The sequence below is a fragment of the Aplidium turbinatum genome, chromosome 4 (genome assembly GCF_918807975.1).
Source record: "Aplidium turbinatum chromosome 4, kaAplTurb1.1, whole genome shotgun sequence".
NCBI classification, from domain to species: Eukaryota; Metazoa; Chordata; class Ascidiacea; order Aplousobranchia; family Polyclinidae; genus Aplidium; species Aplidium turbinatum.
In genome coordinates, this window is record NC_137475.1 from 26383943 (window position 1) to 26404121 (window position 20179).

Consider the following 20179-nt stretch of genomic DNA (forward strand, 5'->3'; position numbering starts at 1 on the left):
TGAAAGTTGTCTTGATTGACAAACAATGCAACAAGTGTTTGTTTATCAGATCAAAATGAACTTTTGCTGAAAAGATTCTTTTATATAGATTGAATATCAGAAAGATAAGAGAGACGTAATTGATGCCTATCGTGGATTCCAAACAATGGATAGCAAAGATCATCCCGTTGTGCAACAAGGAATTAAAGCAGCCGCCCTGACTGATGATGTGAGTTGGCAAAGTGATTGTTACTATCTTTTCTTTCAGCATCGCTAAGTTTAAAATTCCTCATTTCTGATCTGATGCAACTACATCTTTCTCTGGTATCATACCCATTTGAAATTTGAAACTGCGATTCCGAATACAGAAGATTACCATTCAAAACTCGAATCTGTCGTTGATGATCACTCTAAGTTCATTAAGATTAATGATACCGTTCGGACGCATCCCATCATCAAACAAGAAAAGTCTATCGCATTTGAAATTACTCCTTTAACGTACTGGATAGCATTCTTCCACCCAACTCTCCTTCGTTTTGATTCTCTCAATTCTTTTCACTCGATCTTAAATTGTCGCATATAGACTATACAGTAGTTTTTATCGTCTTTGTTTGAGCTTCTGGGACCAAATGTCCATCATTTTACCACACCAAGCTATCGATATTTCTCGTACTGTCCTGGAACCAGAAAGGATACTGGAGTATGCAAGGGCGCGGGAAGTAGGGGTGCTCAAGGGGCTGCAGCCCCCCCTAGAGCTATTTCAGCCCCCCCTGGAAATTTCGATAATTGCTTCAGCCCCCCCTAGAAAATTCTGACAATTTCAGTTACATAACATATTTTCAGTAATCGTGTTGCAAAACGTTTTTCTTGGGTTTTATAATGCTCCCGATTCGAAATCGGAAACGTTGTTTTCGTGTATTAGCCTACCGATTTGTTTTCCCTGCTGAATTTGCCGATTGAACGCCTTCAAGGCTACTGTCTTGACGGTGCAGCAAATACAGTATGTCTGGTTGCTAGAAGTGAGTGCGGGCCAAACTTAAAGCATTATGCCCTGGATCGGTATACATTCACTGCAGTAATCATGCTCTCAATTTGATTTTGCAAGACGTTGTAAAGGAAGCGAGGCTTATTGCCGATGCCTTAAACTTCGTTTAGGGACAGTAGAATACCGGGACGACTCACTTTCATGATTTTTCCTACGAAATGGACAGCTGGAGGGTCACTAAGAAGTTTAAAAATTAACAGAACTGCACAACGTTTTCTTTACTATTAGGTAAATTTATTCTCATCAAATGAATTGCTATATTTGGTTAAAATTTTGGGTGCTAAAAAATCTGCAAAACCTCACTACAGCAGTGTGAGGCTACTTACCGTTGCCGGTGTTGCGTGAAGTCTACTCCTGCATTATCATGACTTGAATACTATTAAATGAACATGATATCACATATTTCCTACATTTATTTTGGCGATACACACTTTGTACACACGTGGGCAGGTCATATAAACTGCACGTGAGTATGCGACATATGGCAGTAGACCACAAGCTGTAGTTGCATCAATTTTTGTCATAACATTGTGACCCTCCAGTTGTCCACCTTACTTTTGAGTGAGCAATCCCCTACTTCTACCATCCCTAACTTCGTTCAAAGTGTTGCAGTTGTAATTCGTGAATCGTCTATGCGTAAATCTTCATTCATGTCGCTTTTTGGTTCCGATGAAGTTGCCTGCAATTTGCTGGGTTTGCGTCCTACTCGTTGGTGCTTTTGCCTCGCTCGTGTTGTTAAGTGATACCCTACCCTGTCGCAATGACTGACCGACATGACAGAAGATATAGTGCAATGCGAGGAGACGTACGTGCAAAAATATTCGGCTTTGTAAAACAAGTACGCACGATGCGGCTTTATATTGCGATTACCTGCAGTGGTGAAGTTTATCAGCCTGCAGAAGCCGTCGCAAGACAGCTCCAAAACAAGAAGATTTCTGCTTCTTCAGTTTTGAAATCCATCACCATTCTCCGCGAACGGATCAAAAATCTCAGAAAAGATGAATCCATTTCCAAGCTTATGGATGCAGCGAACGTCTTTACGTTTGCCGATAACCTAAAAACGCCAAAGGATCCCCGAGTGGGCAAAACTCCAGCAAGGTTTCGAAACACAGAAGAATCCGATGGTTTGTCGTCTGCGGGAGAAAGAGCGTGGAAACAGTAATAGGCTACATTGAAGCCCTTGATTTGGTTCAAGCTGAGCTTGATCGAAGATTCGACCAGGCGGATCTGCTTACAGCAGCCAACAGATAGAAGGCCCTTCTGAGCTGTGCAAATGGTGAGGAAAGATCTGATAGGCTACTTCTTCTTCTGATAGGCTACTGATAGGCTTCTGATATTCTTCGATAGGCTACTGAGAACAGCTTATCCGATGCCATCAGAAAAGATCGCCTAAAAACGGAACTTTCCTTGTTCAGCGAAGTTGTAAGTGGAAAAACCGCAAACTCCGTTCGAAAGGTTGCTGAGATACTCTCACAACTAAATCCAGGACCGGATTTAGATGATGTGGGGCCCGGAGCACTTTTACATCGGGGGGCCCCCGGCGAAAAACTACTACGTCTACAGTAGCATTAATCCTGCACTGCACAGAATTCTGTAGAAACATCAAAGGCTAAAAGAAAAAAATAACACAAAATTACATTTTTTCCACGTCGGGGGGCCCCCTTCATCCTCTGCCCCCCCCAAATCCGGGCCTGACTAAATCCTCAAACACTAGATCTTTTCAAAGAATTGCGAAAATTTGTGGAGCTCTGCCTTTGCCTCCCTGCATCATCAGAACGTTCTTTTTCTGCTCTAAGACGCTTGAAAACGTGGTTGAGAAGCTCAATCACACAAAAAAGACTTAGGCTACTCATCTTGCGTTGATGCATGTCCACCAAAACATTTTGGACACTGTCGATGTCAAAGAACTCATGACACAGTTCATAGAGAAAACACCTGAGCGAAAAGCAATCTTCAGAAGCGTGTGAGAACTCACTTCCACAAACTATCGTTTTCAAATCACTTTCTAATTTGTACGTTTTCATTTGAATTTTCTGAACAGTTGCTTTGTTGTTGCCGTTTTTCATTTGTCATAATTTACAATGTATGTGTTTTGGCGTCGTATCTTACACCGGAGGGGACCGAATGCTTATAGGTTACTACCACTTTTAAATGCTGACCCATATAAGGGGGGTCTGGGGGGCGAAGCCCCCCAGAAGCTGACAACACTACGGCATCTTCAGCCCCCCCTAGAGAAAAATAGTTCCCGCGCCACTGGGAGTATGTGATCTTTGGATTCATCATCGGAGACACTGAGAACTTCTGCTCTATTCGGTGGCTATAAGATAGTGAAATCATTGATTAAATGGTCTTCGGACTGTTCCTCGGCACCATAACATGCCACTCCACATTCAGTATTTCTTACAAATGTGAAATTGCAACAGAACGAGCCTTTTTTTTGTTCTGTGACACGCAATCGGTCTGCTAATTGATGGCAGGCTTATGTTTTGAGCAGAAATCTTAATTTGACTGTTGATACATTTACTGTAGTTGGCTCATAAACGTCAAACTATTTTAATGCGTGTTGCTTTAAACTGAGATAAAGCTATTATTGATTTGAGTAGGACTTGCAGCTTCGATAGGAAACTGCGTCAATTAAAGCATGCTGAAACATTGTTCTTTCCGCCTGCACCATTGCATCAAAGTCACAGCTCAATATATTTTGTATTCTTTTAGGCCGCGTACAAAGAAGACTGGGAAAGCGACAAGCAAAACATCTACTATCCTGTTCATATCACTCCGGCCTATGAAATAGCTGCTGATGTTAAGAAAGCAACTGGCGATGTAAGAAACACGTCATAGCTTGCATTTGTAATATGATTGGATAGACAGTGTAAAAAATAACATTAAACCATTGTTATACGCTGACTTGATACAAATCATCTTGCAACAGGTTCCTTACAAAGAAGACTATGAACAAACAAAGGATAAGAACAAATACAAAGTTACTGATACTGAAGAATATAAAACCATGAAGGAAGGAGAGAAATCTCTATCGGATGTAAGTTCTAATATTCAAAGAGGATTATTTATCCAGGCTGAGTGAAAATGTTTTGCCTTTGAGATTGACAGTGTACCCGCGATGTGTGTTAAATTCACGGGAGATGAGTCTGTTTTCTTTTTCTTAGATTCGATAGGTGCTGGTAACTGATTTTCTAAAATCAAACTTTATTTTGTACAAAGAAGCCGAGTGCAGAATATACTACTGCAAACTTTTTCATAAAGGTTTTGTTCAAAACTAACAATTCGCTGCTTTGCTTCACTTAGTAAACCTTGACATTTGATTACCTTAACTTTGGCAAACTATCAGAAAGAGTCACACCAAAACAATTAAGTTCAAGAACCAATGATGTTCAGTAATGTAGGCCTACTGTAAGTATGAGTAAAGACTTAGAGATGATGAAACAAAGCTACATGAAATCGTAAACTTTTTATGCTTTTCAGGCAAAATACAAAGAAGAATATGAAAAGAACAGAGGAAGAAATCACACTGAGATTCCAGAAACACCAGAGATGGTTTTATCGAAAGAGCTTCGACCGGTACAAAGCAAGAAATTGTACACAGAAAAATCGAAGGAAATGCACAAAAACGTTCAGATCGGAGCAGGTCGGACATCTGTTGTTATCATCAAGTCGAAACTTTTACCTAATCGTTGAGTGCTTGTTTCTTCGAAGCCGTAACGATTAATTAATGCGTTTTATGATTTTAGACATACAAGAGCTTGCCCATGCTGTAACTGCGCAACAGAAAGTTTCAACCCATCCATACAAGAAACAATATAAAGAAGAGATTGTTGGCAAGGGACCGGTTGATCCTGCTATTGGTTATCCTGAACATGAACACCACAAAAAAGCAACCGATTTGGCTAGTAGTGTAAGTTGAAAATTGAAGTCAATTAGCAATGAATTGTCTATCTCGGAAAGTAATTTACTTGGAAGTGACATGAATCCAAAGAAGTCATTGCCATTTTCTGTTGCTACAACAATTTGGCAGCATGGGATTGAACAAGTGCCCGAGCATTTGAAAATGTTACAGTATATTTTTTTGTAGTTTTATTGTGAATTGGCTCGACAATAGATTTGATTTACTTTTGTTTCAGATTGATTATGTGAAAGACGCTGAAAAGATGTTGCAACATCACAATCTTCCTGGCGACACTCCTGAGTTGATCAGAGCGAAAGAAAGCGCTAAAATAGCAAGTGATGTAAGTGGATGAGCGATGTTTGAAAGTTGTCTTGATTGACAAACAATGCAACAAGTTTTTGTTTATCAGATCAAAATGAACTTTTGCTGAAAAGATTCTTTTATATAGATTGAATATCAGAAAGATAAGAGAGACGTAATTGATGCCTATCGTGGATTCCAAACAATGGATAGCAAAGATCATCCCGTTGTGCAACAAGGAATTAAAGCAGCCGCCCTGACTGATGATGTGAGTTGGCAAAGTGATTGTTACTATCTTTTCTTTCAGCATCGCTAAGTTTAAAATTCCTCTTTTCTGATCTGATGCAACTACATCTTTCTCTGGTATCATACCCATTTGAAATTTGAAACTGCGATTCCAAATACAGAAGATTACCATTCAAAACTCGAATCTGTCGTTGATGATCACTCTAAGTTCATTAAGATTAATGATACCGTTCCGACGCATCCCATCATCAAACAAGAAAAGTCTATCGCATTTGAAATTACTCCTTTAACGTACTGGATAGCATTCTTCCACCCAACTCTCCTTCGTTTTGATTCTCTCAATTCTTTTCACTCGATCTTAAATTGTCGCATATAGACTATACAGTAGTTTTTATCGTCTTTGTTTGAGCTTCTGGGACCAAATGTCCATCATTTTACCACACCAAGCTATCGATATTTCTCGTATTGTCCTGGAACCAGAAAGGATACTGGAGTATGTGATCTTTGGATTCACCATCTGAGACACTGAGAACTTCTGCTCTATTCGGTGGCTATAAGATAGTGAAATCATTGATTAAATGGTCTTCGGACTGTTCCTCGGCACCATAACATGCCACTCCACATTCAGTATTTCTTACAAATGTGAAATTGCAACAGAACGAGCCTTTTTTTTGTTCTGTGACACGCAATCGGTCTGCTAATTGATGGCAGGCTTATGTTTTGAGCAGAAATCTTAATTTGACTGTTGATACATTTACTGTAGTTGGCTCATAAACGTCAAACTATTTTAATGCGTGTTGCTTTAAACTGAGATAAAGCTATTATTGATTTGAGTAGGACTTGCAGCTTCGATAGGAAACTGCGTCAATTAAAGCTTGCTGAAACATTGTTCTTTCCGCCTGCACCATTGCATCAAAGTCACAGCTCAATATATTTTGTATTCTTTTAGGCCGCGTACAAAGAAGACTGGGAAAGCGACAAGCAAAACATCTACTATCCTGTTCATATCACTCCGGCCTATGAAATAGCTGCTGATGTTAAGAAAGCAACTGGCGATGTAAGAAACACGTCATAGCTTGCATTTGTAATATGCTTGGATAGACATTGTAAAAATAACATTAAACCATTGTTATACGCTGACTTGATACAAATCATCTTGCAACAGGTTCCTTACAGAGAAGACTATGAACAAACAAAGGATAAGAACAAATACAAAGTTACTGATACTGAAGAATATAAAACCATGAAGGAAGGAGAGAAATCTCTATCGGATGTAAGTTCTAATATTCAAAGAGGATTATTTATCCAGGCTGAGGGAAGATGTTTTGCCTTTGAGATTGACAGTGTACCCGCGATGTGTGTTAAATTCACGGGAGATGAGTCTGTTTTCTTTTTCTTTGATTCGATAGGTGCTGGTAACTGATTTTCTAAAATCAAACTTTATTTTGTACAAAGAAGCCGAGTGCAGAATATACTACTGCAAACTTTTTCATAAAGGTTTTGTTCAAAACTAACAATTCGCTGCTTTGCTTCACTTAGTAAACCTTGACATTTGATTACCTTAACTTTGGCAAACTATCAGAAAGAGTCACACCAAAACAATTAAGTTCAAGAACCAATGATGTTCAGTAATGTAGGCCTACTGTAAGTATGAGTAAAGACTTAGAGATGATGAAACAAAGCTACATGAAATCGTAAACTTTTTATGCTTTTCAGGCAAAATACAAAGAAGAATATGAAAAGAACAGAGGAAGAAATCACACTGAGATTCCAGAAACACCAGAGATGGTTTTATCGAAAGAGCTTCGACCGGTACAAAGCAAGAAATTGTACACAGAAAAATCGAAGGAAATGCACAAAAACGTTCAGATCGGAGCAGGTCGGACATCTGTTGTTATCATCAAGTCGAAACTTTTACCTAATCGTTGAGTGCTTGTTTCTTCGAAGCCGTAACGATTAATTAATGCGTTTTATGATTTTAGACATACAAGAGCTTGCCCATGCTGTAACTGCGCAACAGAAAGTTTCAACCCATCCATACAAGAAACAATATAAAGAAGAGATTGTTGGCAAGGGACCGGTTGATCCTGCTATTGGTTATCCTGAACATGAACACCACAAAAAAGCAACCGATTTGGCTAGTAGTGTAAGTTGAAAATTGAAGTCAATTAGCAATGAATTGTCTATCTCGGAAAGTAATTTACTTGGAAGTGACATGAATCCAAAGAAGTCATTGCCATTTTCTGTTGCTACAACAATTTGGCAGCATGGGATTGAACAAGTGCCCGAGCATTTGAAAATGTTACAGTATATTTTTTTGTAGTTTTATTGTGAATTGGTTCGACAATAGATTGAATTACTTTTGTTTCAGATTGATTATGTGAAAGACGCTGAAAAGATGTTGCAACATCACAATCTTCCTGGCGACACTCCTGAGTTGATCAGAGCGAAAGAAAGCGCTAAAATAGCAAGTGATGTAAGTGGATGAGCGATGTTTGAAAGTTGTCTTGATTGACAAACAATGCAACAAGTTTTTGTTTATCAGATCAAAATGAACTTTTGCTGAAAAGATTCTTTTATATAGATTGAATATCAGAAAGATAAGAGAGACGTAATTGATGCCTATCGTGGATTCCAAACAATGGATAGCAAAGATCATCCCGTTGTGCAACAAGGAATTAAAGCAGCCGCCCTGACTGATGATGTGAGTTGGCAAAGTGATTGTTACTATCTTTTCTTTCAGCATCGCTAAGTTTAAAATTCCTCTCTTCTGATCTGATGCAACTACATCTTTCTCTGGTATCATACCCATTTGAAATTTGAAACTGCGATTCCGAATACAGAAGATTACCATTCAAAACTCGAATCTGTCGTTGATGATCACTCTAAGTTCATTAAGATTAATGATACCGTTCGGACGCATCCCATCATCAAAAAAGAAAAGTCTATCGCATTTGAAATTACTCCTTTAACGTACTGGATAGCATTCTTCCACCCAACTCTCCTTCGTTTTGATTCTCTCAATTCTTTTCACTCGATCTTAAATTGTCGCATATAGACTATACAGTAGTTTTTATCGTCTTTGTTTGAGCTTCTGGGACCAAATGTCCATCATTTTACCACACCAAGCTATCGATATTTCTCGTACTGTCCTGGAACCAGAAAGGATACTGGAATATGTGATCTTTGGATTCATCATCGGAGACACTGAGAACTTCTGCTCTATTCGGTGGCTATAAGATAGTGAAATCATTGATTAAATGGTCTTCGGACTGTTCTTCGGCACCATAACATGCCACTCCACATTCAGTATTTCTTACAAATGTGAAATTGCAACAGAACGAGCCTTTTTTTTGTTCTGTGACACGCAATCGGTCTGCTAATTGATGGCAGGCTTATGTTTTGAGCAGAAATCTTAATTTGACTGTTGATACATTTACTGTAGTTGGCTCATAAACGTCAAACTATTTTAATGCGTGTTGCTTTAAACTGAGATAAAGCTATTATTGATTTGAGTAGGACTTGCAGCTTCGAAAGGAAACTGCGTCAATTAAAGCATGCTAAAACATTGTTCTTTCCGCCTGCACCATTGCATCAAAGTCACAGCTCAATATATATTGTATTCTTTTAGGCCGCGTACAAAGAAGACTGGGAAAGCGACAAGCAAAACATCTACTATCCTGTTCATATCACTCCGGCCTATGAAATAGCTGCTGATGTTAAGAAAGCAACTGGCGATGTAAGAAACACGTCATAGCTTGCATTTGTAATATGATTGGATAGACAGTGTAAAAAATAACATTAAACCATTGTTATACGCTGACTTGATACAAATCATCTTGCAACAGGTTCCTTACAAAGAAGACTATGAACAAACAAAGGATAAGAACAAATACAAAGTTACTGATACTGAAGAATATAAAACCATGAAGGAAGGAGAGAAATCTCTATCGGATGTAAGTTCTAATATTCAAAGAGGATTATTTATCCAGGCTGAGTGAAAATGTTTTGCCTTTGAGATTGACAGTGTACCCGCGATGTGTGTTAAATTCACGGGAGATGAGTCCGTTTTCTTTTTCTTAGATTCGATAGGTGCTGGTAACTGATTTTCTAAAATCAAACTTTATTTTGTACAAAGAAGCCGAGTGCAGAATATACTACTGCAAACTTTTTCATAAAGGTTTTGTTCAAAACTAACAATTCGCTGCTTTGCTTCACTTAGTAAACCTTGACATTTGATTACCTTAACTTTGGCAAACTATCAGAAAGAGTCACACCAAAACAATTAAGTTCAAGAACCAATGATGTTCAGTAATGTAGGCCTACTGTAAGTATGAGTAAAGACTTAGAGATGATGAAACAAAGCTACATGAAATCGTAAACTTTTTATGCTTTTCAGGCAAAATACAAAGAAGAATATGAAAAGAACAGAGGAAGAAATCACACTGAGATCCCAGAAACACCAGAGATGGTTTTATCGAAAGAGCTTCGACCGGTACAAAGCAAGAAATTGTACACAGAAAAATCGAAGGAAATGCACAAAAACGTTCAGATCGGAGCAGGTCGGACATCTGTTGTTATCATCAAGTCGAAACTTTTACCTAATCGTTGAGTGCTTGTTTCTTCGAAGCCGTAACGATTAATTAATGCGTTTTATGATTTTAGACATACAAGAGCTTGCCCATGCTGTAACTGCGCAACAGAAAGTTTCAACCCATCCATACAAGAAACAATATAAAGAAGAGATTGTTGGCAAGGGACCGGTTGATCCTGCTATTGGTTATCCTGAACATGAACACCACAAGAAAGCAACCGATTTGGCTAGTAGTGTAAGTTGAAAATTGAAGTCAATTAGCAATGAATTGTCTATCTCGGAAAGTAATTTACTTGGAAGTGACATGAATCGAAAGAAGTCATTGCCATTTTCTGTTGCTACAACAATTTGGCAGCATGGGATTGAACAAGTGCCCGAGCATTTGAAAATGTTACAATATATTTTTTTGTAGTTTTATTGTGAATTGGCTCGACAATAGATTTGATTTACTTTTGTTTCAGATTGATTATGTGAAAGACGCTGAAAAGATGTTGCAACATCACAATCTTCCTGGCGACACTCCTGAGTTGATCAGAGCGAAAGAAAGCGCTAAAATAGCAAGTGATGTAAGTGGATGAGCGATGTTTGAAAGTTGTCTTGATTGACAAACAATGCAACAAGTTTTTGTTTATCAGATCAAAATGAACTTTTGCTGAAAAGATTCTTTTATATAGATTGAATATCAGAAAGATAAGAGAGACGTAATTGATGCCTATCGTGGATTCCAAACAATGGATAGCAAAGATCATCCCGTTGTGCAACAAGGAATTAAAGCAGCCGCCCTGACTGATGATGTGAGTTGGCAAAGTGATTGTTACTATCTTTTCTTTCAGCATCGCTAAGTTTAAAATTCCTCTTTTCTGATCTGATGCAACTACATCTTTCTCTGGTATCATACCCATTTGAAATTTGAAACTGCGATTCCAAATACAGAAGATTACCATTCAAAACTCGAATCTGTCGTTGATGATCACTCTAAGTTCATTAAGATTAATGATACCGTTCCGACGCATCCCATCATCAAACAAGAAAAGTCTATCGCATTTGAAATTACTCCTTTAACGTACTGGATAGCATTCTTCCACCCAACTCTCCTTCGTTTTGATTCTCTCAATTCTTTTCACTCGGTCTTAAATTGTCGCATATAGACTATACAGTAGTTTTTATCGTCTTTGTTTGAGCTTCTGGGACCAAATGTCCACCATTTTACCACACCAAGCTATCGATATTTCTCGTACTGTCCTGGAACCAGAAAGGATACTGGAGTATGTGATCTTTGGATTCATCATCGGAGACACTGAGAACTTCTGCTCTATTCGGTGGCTATAAGATAGTGAAATCATTGATTAAATGGTCTTCGGACTGTTACTCGGCACCATAACATGCCACTCCACATTCAGTATTTCTTACAAATGTGAAATTGCAACAGAACGAGCCTTTTTTTTGTTCTGTGACACGCAATCGGTCTGCTAATTGATGGCAGGCTTATGTTTTGAGCAGAAATCTTAATTGACTGTTGATACATTTACTGTAGTTGGCTCATAAACGTCAAACTATTTTAATGCGTGTTGCTTTAAACTGAGATAAAGTTATTATTGATTTGAGTAGGACTTGCAGCTTCGAAAGGAAACTGCGTCAATTAAAGCATGCTAAAACATTGTTCTTTCCGCCTGCACCATTGCATCAAAGTCACAGCTCAATATATATTGTATTCTTTTAGGCCGCGTACAAAGAAGACTGGGAAAGCGACAAGCAAAACATCTACTATCCTGTTCATATCACTCCGGCCTATGAAATAGCTGCTGATGTTAAGAAAGCAACTGGCGATGTAAGAAACACGTCATAGCTTGCATTTGTAATATGATTGGATAGACAGTGTAAAAAATAACATTAAACCATTGTTATACGCTGACTTGATACAAATCATCTTGCAACAGGTTCCTTACAAAGAAGACTATGAACAAACAAAGGATAAGAACAAATACAAAGTTACTGATACTGAAGAATATAAAACCATGAAGGAAGGAGAGAAATCTCTATCGGATGTAAGTTCTAATATTCAAAGAGGATTATTTATCCAGGCTGAGTGAAAATGTTTTGCCTTTGAGATTGACAGTGTACCCGCGATGTGTGTTAAATTCACGGGAGATGAGTCTGTTTTCTTTTTCTTAGATTCGATAGGTGCTGGTAACTGATTTTCTAAAATCAAACTTTATTTTGTACAAAGAAGCCGAGTGCAGAATATACTACTGCAAACTTTTTCATAAAGGTTTTGTTCAAAACTAACAATTCGCTGCTTTGCTTCACTTAGTAAACCTTGACATTTGATTACCTTAACTTTGGCAAACTATCAGAAAGAGTCACACCAAAACAATTAAGTTCAAGAACCAATGATGTTCAGTAATGTAGGCCTGCTGTAAGTATGAGTAAAGACTTAGAGATGATGAAACAAAGCTACATGAAATCGTAAACTTTTTATGCTTTTCAGGCAAAATACAAAGAAGAATATGAAAAGAACAGAGGAAGAAATCACACTGAGATTCCAGAAACACCAGAGATGGTTTTATCGAAAGAGCTTCGACCGGTACAAAGCAAGAAATTGTACACAGAAAAATCGAAGGAAATGCACAAAAACGTTCAGATCGGAGCAGGTCGGACATCTGTTGTTATCATCAAGTCGAAACTTTTACCTAATCGTTGAGTGCTTGTTTCTTCGAAGCCGTAACGATTAATTAATGCGTTTTATGATTTTAGACATACAAGAGCTTGCCCATGCTGTAACTGCGCAACAGAAAGTTTCAACCCATCCATACAAGAAACAATATAAAGAAGAGATTGTTGGCAAGGGACCGGTTGATCCTGCTATTGGTTATCCTGAACATGAACACCACAAAAAAGCAACCGATTTGGCTAGTAGTGTAAGTTGAAAATTGAAGTCAATTAGCAATGAATTGTCTATCTCGGAAAGTAATTTACTTGGAAGTGACATGAATCCAAAGAAGTCATTGCCATTTTCTGTTGCTACAACAATTTGGCAGCATGGGATTGAACAAGTGCCCGAGCATTTGAAAATGTTACAGTATATTTTTTTGTAGTTTTATTGTGAATTGGCTCGACAATAGATTGAATTACTTTTGTTTCAGATTGATTATGTGAAAGACGCTGAAAAGATGTTGCAACATCACAATCTTCCTGGCGACACTCCTGAGTTGATCAGAGCGAAAGAAAGCGCTAAAATAGCAAGTGATGTAAGTGGATGAGCGATGTTTGAAAGTTGTCTTGATTGACAAACAATGCAACAAGTTTTTGTTTATCAGATCAAAATGAACTTTTGCTGAAAAGATTCTTTTATATAGATTGAATATCAGAAAGATAAGAGAGACGTAATTGATGCCTATCGTGGATTCCAAACAATGGATAGCAAAGATCATCCCGTTGTGCAACAAGGAATTAAAGCAGCCGCCCTGACTGATGATGTGAGTTGGCAAAGTGATTGTTACTATCTTTTCTTTCAGCATCGCTAAGTTTAAAATTCCTCTCTTCTGATCTGATGCAACTACATCTTTCTCTGGTATCATACCCATTTGAAATTTGAAACTGCGATTCCGAATACAGAAGATTACCATTCAAAACTCGAATCTGTCGTTGATGATCACTCTAAGTTCATTAAGATTAATGATACCGTTCGGACGCATCCCATCATCAAAAAAGAAAAGTCTATCGCATTTGAAATTACTCCTTTAACGTACTGGATAGCATTCTTCCACCCAACTCTCCTTCGTTTTGATTCTCTCAATTCTTTTCACTCGATCTTAAATTGTCGCATATAGACTATACAGTAGTTTTTATCGTCTTTGTTTGAGCTTCTGGGACCAAATGTCCATCATTTTACCACACCAAGCTATCGATATTTCTCGTACTGTCCTGGAACCAGAAAGGATACTGGAGTATGTGATCTTTGGATTCATCATCGGAGACACTGAGAACTTCTGCTCTATTCGGTGGCTATAAGATAGTGAAATCATTGATTAAATGGTCTTCGGACTGTTCCTCGGCACCATAACATGCCACTCCACATTCAGTATTTCTTACAAATGTGAAATTGCAACAGAACGAGCCTTTTTTTTGTTCTGTGACACGCAATCGGTCTGCTAATTGATGGCAGGCTTATGTTTTGAGCAGAAATCTTAATTTGACTGTTGATACATTTACTGTAGTTGGCTCATAAACGTCAAACTATTTTAATGCGTGTTGCTTTAAACTGAGATAAAGCTATTATTGATTTGAGTAGGACTTGCAGCTTCGATAGGAAACTGCGTCAATTAAAGCTTGCTGAAACATTGTTCTTTCCGCCTGCACCATTGCATCAAAGTCACAGCTCAATATATTTTGTATTCTTTTAGGCCGCGTACAAAGAAGACTGGGAAAGCGACAAGCAAAACATCTACTATCCTGTTCATATCACTCCGGCCTATGAAATAGCTGCTGATGTTAAGAAAGCAACTGGCGATGTAAGAAACACGTCATAGCTTGCATTTGTAATATGATTGGATAGACAGTGTAAAAAATAACATTAAACCATTGTTATACGCTGACTTGATACAAATCATCTTGCAACAGGTTCCTTACAAAGAAGACTATGAACAAACAAAGGATAAGAACAAATACAAAGTTACTGATACTGAAGAATATAAAACCATGAAGGAAGGAGAGAAATCTCTATCGGATGTAAGTTCTAATATTCAAAGAGGATTATTTATCCAGGCTGAGTGAAAATGTTTTGCCTTTGAGATTGACAGTGTACCCGCGATGTGTGTTAAATTCACGGGAGATGAGTCTGTTTTCTTTTTCTTAGATTCGATAGGTGCTGGTAACTGATTTTCTAAAATCAAACTTTATTTTGTACAAAGAAGCCGAGTGCAGAATATACTACTGCAAACTTTTTCATAAAGGTTTTGTTCAAAACTAACAATTCGCTGCTTTGCTTCACTTAGTAAACCTTGACATTTGATTACCTTAACTTTGGCAAACTATCAGAAAGAGTCACACCAAAACAATTAAGTTCAAGAACCAATGATGTTCAGTAATGTAGGCCTACTGTAAGTATGAGTAAAGACTTAGAGATGATGAAACAAAGCTACATGAAATCGTAAACTTTTTATGCTTTTCAGGCAAAATACAAAGAAGAATATGAAAAGAACAGAGGAAGAAATCACACTGAGATTCCAGAAACACCAGAGATGGTTTTATCGAAAGAGCTTCGACCGGTACAAAGCAAGAAATTGTACACAGAAAAATCGAAGGAAATGCACAAAAACGTTCAGATCGGAGCAGGTCGGACATCTGTTGTTATCATCAAGTCGAAACTTTTACCTAATCGTTGAGTGCTTGTTTCTTCGAAGCCGTAACGATTAATTAATGCGTTTTATGATTTTAGACATACAAGAGCTTGCCCATGCTGTAACTGCGCAACAGAAAGTTTCAACCCATCCATACAAGAAACAATATAAAGAAGAGATTGTTGGCAAGGGACCGGTTGATCCTGCTATTGGTTATCCTGAACATGAACACCACAAAAAAGCAACCGATTTGGCTAGTAGTGTAAGTTGAAAATTGAAGTCAATTAGCAATGAATTGTCTATCTCGGAAAGTAATTTACTTGGAAGTGACATGAATCCAAAGAAGTCATTGCCATTTTCTGTTGCTACAACAATTTGGCAGCATGGGATTGAACAAGTGCCCGAGCATTTGAAAATGTTACAGTATATTTTTTTGTAGTTTTATTGTGAATTGGCTCGACAATAGATTTGATTTACTTTTGTTTCAGATTGATTATGTGAAAGACGCTGAAAAGATGTTGCAACATCACAATCTTCCTGGCGACACTCCTGAGTTGATCAGAGCGAAAGAAAGCGCTAAAATAGCAAGTGATGTAAGTGGATGAGCGATGTTTGAAAGTTGTCTTGATTGACAAACAATGCAACAAGTTTTTGTTTATCAGATCAAAATGAACTTTTGCTGAAAAGATTCTTTTATATAGATTGAATATCAGAAAGATAAGAGAGACGTAATTGATGCCTATCGTGGATTCCAAACAATGGATAGCAAAGATCATCCCGTTGTGCAACAAGGAATTAAAGCAGCCGCCCTGACTGATGATGTGAGTTGGCAAAGTGATTGTTACTATCTTTTCTTTCAGCATCGCTAAGTTTAAAATTCCTCTCTTCTGATCTGATGCAACTACATCTTTCTCTGGTATCATACCCATTTGAAATTTGAAACTGCGATTCCGAATACAGAAGATTACCATTCAAAACTCGAACCTGTCGTTGATGATCACTCTAAGTTCATTAAGATTAATGATACCGTTCGGACGCATCCCATCATCAAACAAGAAAAGTCTATCGCATTTGAAATTACTCCTTTAACGTACTGGATAGCATTCTTCCACCCAACTCTCCTTCGTTTTGATTCTCTCAATTCTTTTCACTCGATCTTAAATTGTCGCATATAGACTATACAGTAGTTTTTATCGTCTTTGTTTGAGCTTCTGGGACCAAATGTCCATCATTTTACCACACCAAGCTATCGATATTTCTCGTACTGTCCTGGAACCAGAAAGGATACTGGAGTATGTGATCTTTGGATTCATCATCGGAGACACTGAGAACTTCTGCTCTATTCGGTGGCTATAAGATAGTGAAATCATTGATTAAATGGTCTTCGGACTGTTCCTCGGCACCATAACATGCCACTCCACATTCAGTATTTCTTACAAATGTGAAATTGCAACAGAACGAGCCTTTTTTTTGTTCTGTGACACGCAATCGGTCTGCTAATTGATGGCAGGCTTATGTTTTGAGCAGAAATCTTAATTTGACTGTTGATACATTTACTGTAGTTGGCTCATAAACGTCAAACTATTTTAATGCGTGTTGCTTTAAACTGAGATAAAGCTATTATTGATTTGAGTAGGACTTGCAGCTTCGAAAGGAAACTGCGTCAATTAAAGCATGCTAAAACATTGTTCTTTCCGCCTGCACCATTGCATCAAAGTCACAGCTCAATATATATTGTATTCTTTTAGGCCGCGTACAAAGAAGACTGGGAAAGCGACAAGCAAAACATCTACTATCCTGTTCATATCACTCCGGCCTATGAAATAGCTGCTGATGTTAAGAAAGCAACTGGCGATGTAAGAAACACGTCATAGCTTGCATTTGTAATATGATTGGATAGACAGTGTAAAAAATAACATTAAACCATTGTTATACGCTGACTTGATACAAATCATCTTGCAACAGGTTCCTTACAAAGAAGACTATGAACAAACAAAGGATAAGAACAAATACAAAGTTACTGATACTGAAGAATATAAAACCATGAAGGAAGGAGAGAATTCTCTATCGGATGTAAGTTCTAATATTCAAAGAGGATTATTTATCCAGGCTGAGTGAAAATGTTTTGCCTTTGAGATTGACAGTGTACCCGCGATGTGTGTTAAATTCACGGGAGATGAGTCTGTTTTCTTTTTCTTAGATTCGATAGGTGCTGGTAACTGATTTTCTAAAATCAAACTTTATTTTGTACAAAGAAGCCGAGTGCAGAATATACTACTGCAAACTTTTTCATAAAGGTTTTGTTCAAAACTAACAATTCGCTGCTTTGTTTCACTTAGTAAACCTTGACATTTGATTACCTTAACTTTGGCAAACTATCAGAAAGAGTCACACCAAAACAATTAAGTTCAAGAACCAATGATGTTCAGTAATGTAGGCCTACTGTAAGTATGAGTAAAGACTTAGAGATGATGAAACAAAGCTACATGAAATCGTAAACTTTTTATGCTTTTCAGGCAAAATACAAAGAAGAATATGAAAAGAACAGAGGAAGAAATCACACTGAGATTCCAGAAACACCAGAGATGGTTTTATCGAAAGAGCTTCGACCGGTACAAAGCAAGAAATTGTACACAGAAAAATCGAAGGAAATGCACAAAAACGTTCAGATCGGAGCAGGTCGGACATCTGTTGTTATCATCAAGTCGAAACTTTTACCTAATCGTTGAGTGCTTGTTTCTTCGAAGCCGTAACGATTAATTAATGCGTTTTATGATTTTAGACATACAAGAGCTTGCCCATGCTGTAACTGCGCAACAGAAAGTTTCAACCCATCCATACAAGAAACAATATAAAGAAGAGATTGTTGGCAAGGGACCGGTTGATCCTGCTATTGGTTATCCTGAACATGAACACCACAAAAAAGCAACCGATTTGGCTAGTAGTGTAAGTTGAAAATTGAAGTCAATTAGCAATGAATTGTCTATCTCGGAAAGTAATTTACTTGGAAGTGACATGAATCCAAAGAAGTCATTGCCATTTTCTGTTGCTACAACAATTTGGCAGCATGGGATTGAACAAGTGCCCGAGCATTTGAAAATGTTACAGTATATTTTTTTGTAGTTTTATTGTGAATTGGTTCGACAATAGATTGAATTACTTTTGTTTCAGATTGATTATGTGAAAGACGCTGAAAAGATGTTGCAACATCACAATCTTCCTGGCGACACTCCTGAGTTGATCAGAGCGAAAGAAAGCGCTAAAATAGCAAGTGATGTAAGTGGATGAGCGATGTTTGAAAGTTGTCTTGATTGACAAACAATGCAACAAGTTTTTGTTTATCAGATCAAAATGAACTTTTGCTGAAAAGATTCTTTTATATAGATTGAATATCAGAAAGATAAGAGAGACGTAATTGATGCCTATCGTGGATTCCAAACAATGGATAGCAAAGATCATCCCGTTGTGCAACAAGGAATTAAAGCAGCCGCCCTGACTGATGATGTGAGTTGGCAAAGTGATTGTTACTATCTTTTCTTTCAGCATCGCTAAATTTAAAATTCCTCATTTCTGATCTGATGCAACTACATCTTTCTCTGGTATCATACCCATTTGAAATTTGAAACTGCGATTCCGAATACAGAAGATTACCATTTAAAACTCGAATCTGTCGTTGATGATCACTCTAAGTTCATTAAGATTAATGATACCGTTCGGACGCATCCCATCATCAAACAAGAAAAGTCTATCGCATTTGAAATTACTCCTTTAACGTACTGGATAGCATTCTTCCACCCAACTCTCCTTCGTTTTGATTCTCTCAATTCTTTTCACTCGATCTTAAATTGTCGCATATAGACTATACAGTAGTTTTTATCGTCTTTGTTTGAGCTTCTGGGACCAAATGTCCATCATTTTACCACACCAAGCTATCGATATTTCTCGTACTGTCCTGGAACCAGAAAGGATACTGGAGTATGTGATCTTTGGATTCATCATCGGAGACACTGAGAACTTCTGCTCTATTCGGTGGCTATAAGATAGTGAAATCATTGATTAAATGGTCTTCGGACTGTTCCTCGGCACCATAACATGCCACTCCACATTCAGTATTTCTTACAAATGTGAAATTGCAACAGAACGAGCCTTTTTTTTGTTCTGTGACACGCAATCGGTCTGCTAATTGATGGCAGGCTTATGTTTTGAGCAGAAATCTTAATTTGACTGTTGATACATTTACTGTAGTTGGCTCATAAACGTCAAACTATTTTAATGCGTGTTGCTTTAAACTGAGATAAAGCTATTATTGATTTGAGTAGGACTTGCAGCTTCGATAGGAAACTGCGTCAATTAAAGCATGCTGAAACATTGTTCTTTCCGCCTGCACCATTGCATCAAAGTCACAGCTCAATATATTTTGTATTCTTTTAGGCCGCGTACAAAGAAGACTGGGAAAGCGACAAGCAAAACATCTACTATCCTGTTCATATCACTCCGGCCTATAAAATAGCTGCTGATGTTAAGAAAGCAACTGGCGATGTAAGAAACACGTCATAGCTTGCATTTGTAATATGATTGGATAGACAGTGTAAAAAATAACATTAAACCATTGTTATACGCTGACTTGATACAAATCATCTTGCAACAGGTTCCTTACAAAGAAGACTATGAACAAACAAAGGATAAGAACAAATACAAAGTTACTGATACTGAAGAATATAAAACCATGAAGGAAGGAGAGAAATCTCTATCGGATGTAAGTTCTAATATTC

The 20179-nt window shown here is 37.7% G+C and overlaps 3 protein-coding genes across 3 annotated transcripts in view; all 3 read left to right on the forward strand.

The window, feature by feature from the left end:
- Positions 1–145: 145 nt before the first annotated feature.
- LOC145769017 (uncharacterized) lies at positions 146–16012 on the forward strand. The gene is made up of 30 exons (XM_082580616.1): positions 146–208; positions 3740–3847; positions 3957–4064; positions 4508–4670; positions 4774–4937; positions 5164–5268; positions 5377–5496; positions 6424–6531; positions 6640–6747; positions 7191–7353; positions 7457–7620; positions 7846–7950; positions 8059–8178; positions 9106–9213; positions 9323–9430; positions 9874–10036; positions 10140–10303; positions 10530–10634; positions 10743–10862; positions 11789–11896; positions 12006–12113; positions 12557–12719; positions 12823–12986; positions 13212–13316; positions 13425–13544; positions 14472–14579; positions 14689–14796; positions 15240–15402; positions 15506–15669; positions 15896–16012. Exons 1-30 carry the CDS (start codon positions 146–148, stop codon positions 16010–16012), a joined length of 3795 nt encoding a protein of 1264 aa, XP_082436742.1.
- Positions 16013–16165: 153 nt separating this feature from the next.
- LOC145769018 (uncharacterized) overlaps positions 16166–20179 on the forward strand; it is a 155818-nt gene continuing 151804 nt past the window's right edge. The window contains exons 1-3 of the mRNA XM_082580617.1: positions 16166–16228; positions 17156–17263; positions 20056–20163. Of these exons, the coding sequence (XP_082436743.1) occupies positions 16166–16228; positions 17156–17263; positions 20056–20163 (279 nt within the window). The remainder of the gene's footprint in view (positions 16229–17155; positions 17264–20055; positions 20164–20179) is intronic.
- Positions 17451–19964, forward strand: LOC145768253 (nebulin-related-anchoring protein-like). The gene is made up of 6 exons (XM_082579735.1): positions 17451–17480; positions 17924–18086; positions 18190–18353; positions 18579–18683; positions 18792–18911; positions 19839–19964. The coding sequence occupies exons 1-6, from the start codon at positions 17451–17453 to the stop codon at positions 19962–19964; spliced, it is 708 nt and encodes a 235-aa protein (XP_082435861.1).

Excerpts from the sequence above, each read along its gene's own strand:
- LOC145769017 (XM_082580616.1), top strand. The coding sequence starts at position 146 with ATGGATAGCAAAGATCATCCCGTTGTGCAACAAGGAATTAAAGCAGCC. Across the intron at positions 6,748-7,190 it reads GAGAGAAATCTCTATCGGAT|GCAAAATACAAAGAAGAATA; the intron begins GTAAGTTCTAAT and ends TATGCTTTTCAG. Across the intron at positions 11,897-12,005 it reads TTAAGAAAGCAACTGGCGAT|GTTCCTTACAAAGAAGACTA; the intron begins GTAAGAAACACG and ends ATCTTGCAACAG.
- LOC145768253 (XM_082579735.1), top strand. The coding sequence starts at position 17,451 with ATGAAGGAAGGAGAGAATTCTCTATCGGAT. Across the intron at positions 17,481-17,923 it reads GAGAGAATTCTCTATCGGAT|GCAAAATACAAAGAAGAATA; the intron begins GTAAGTTCTAAT and ends TATGCTTTTCAG. Across the intron at positions 18,912-19,838 it reads CAGCCGCCCTGACTGATGAT|GCCGCGTACAAAGAAGACTG; the intron begins GTGAGTTGGCAA and ends GTATTCTTTTAG.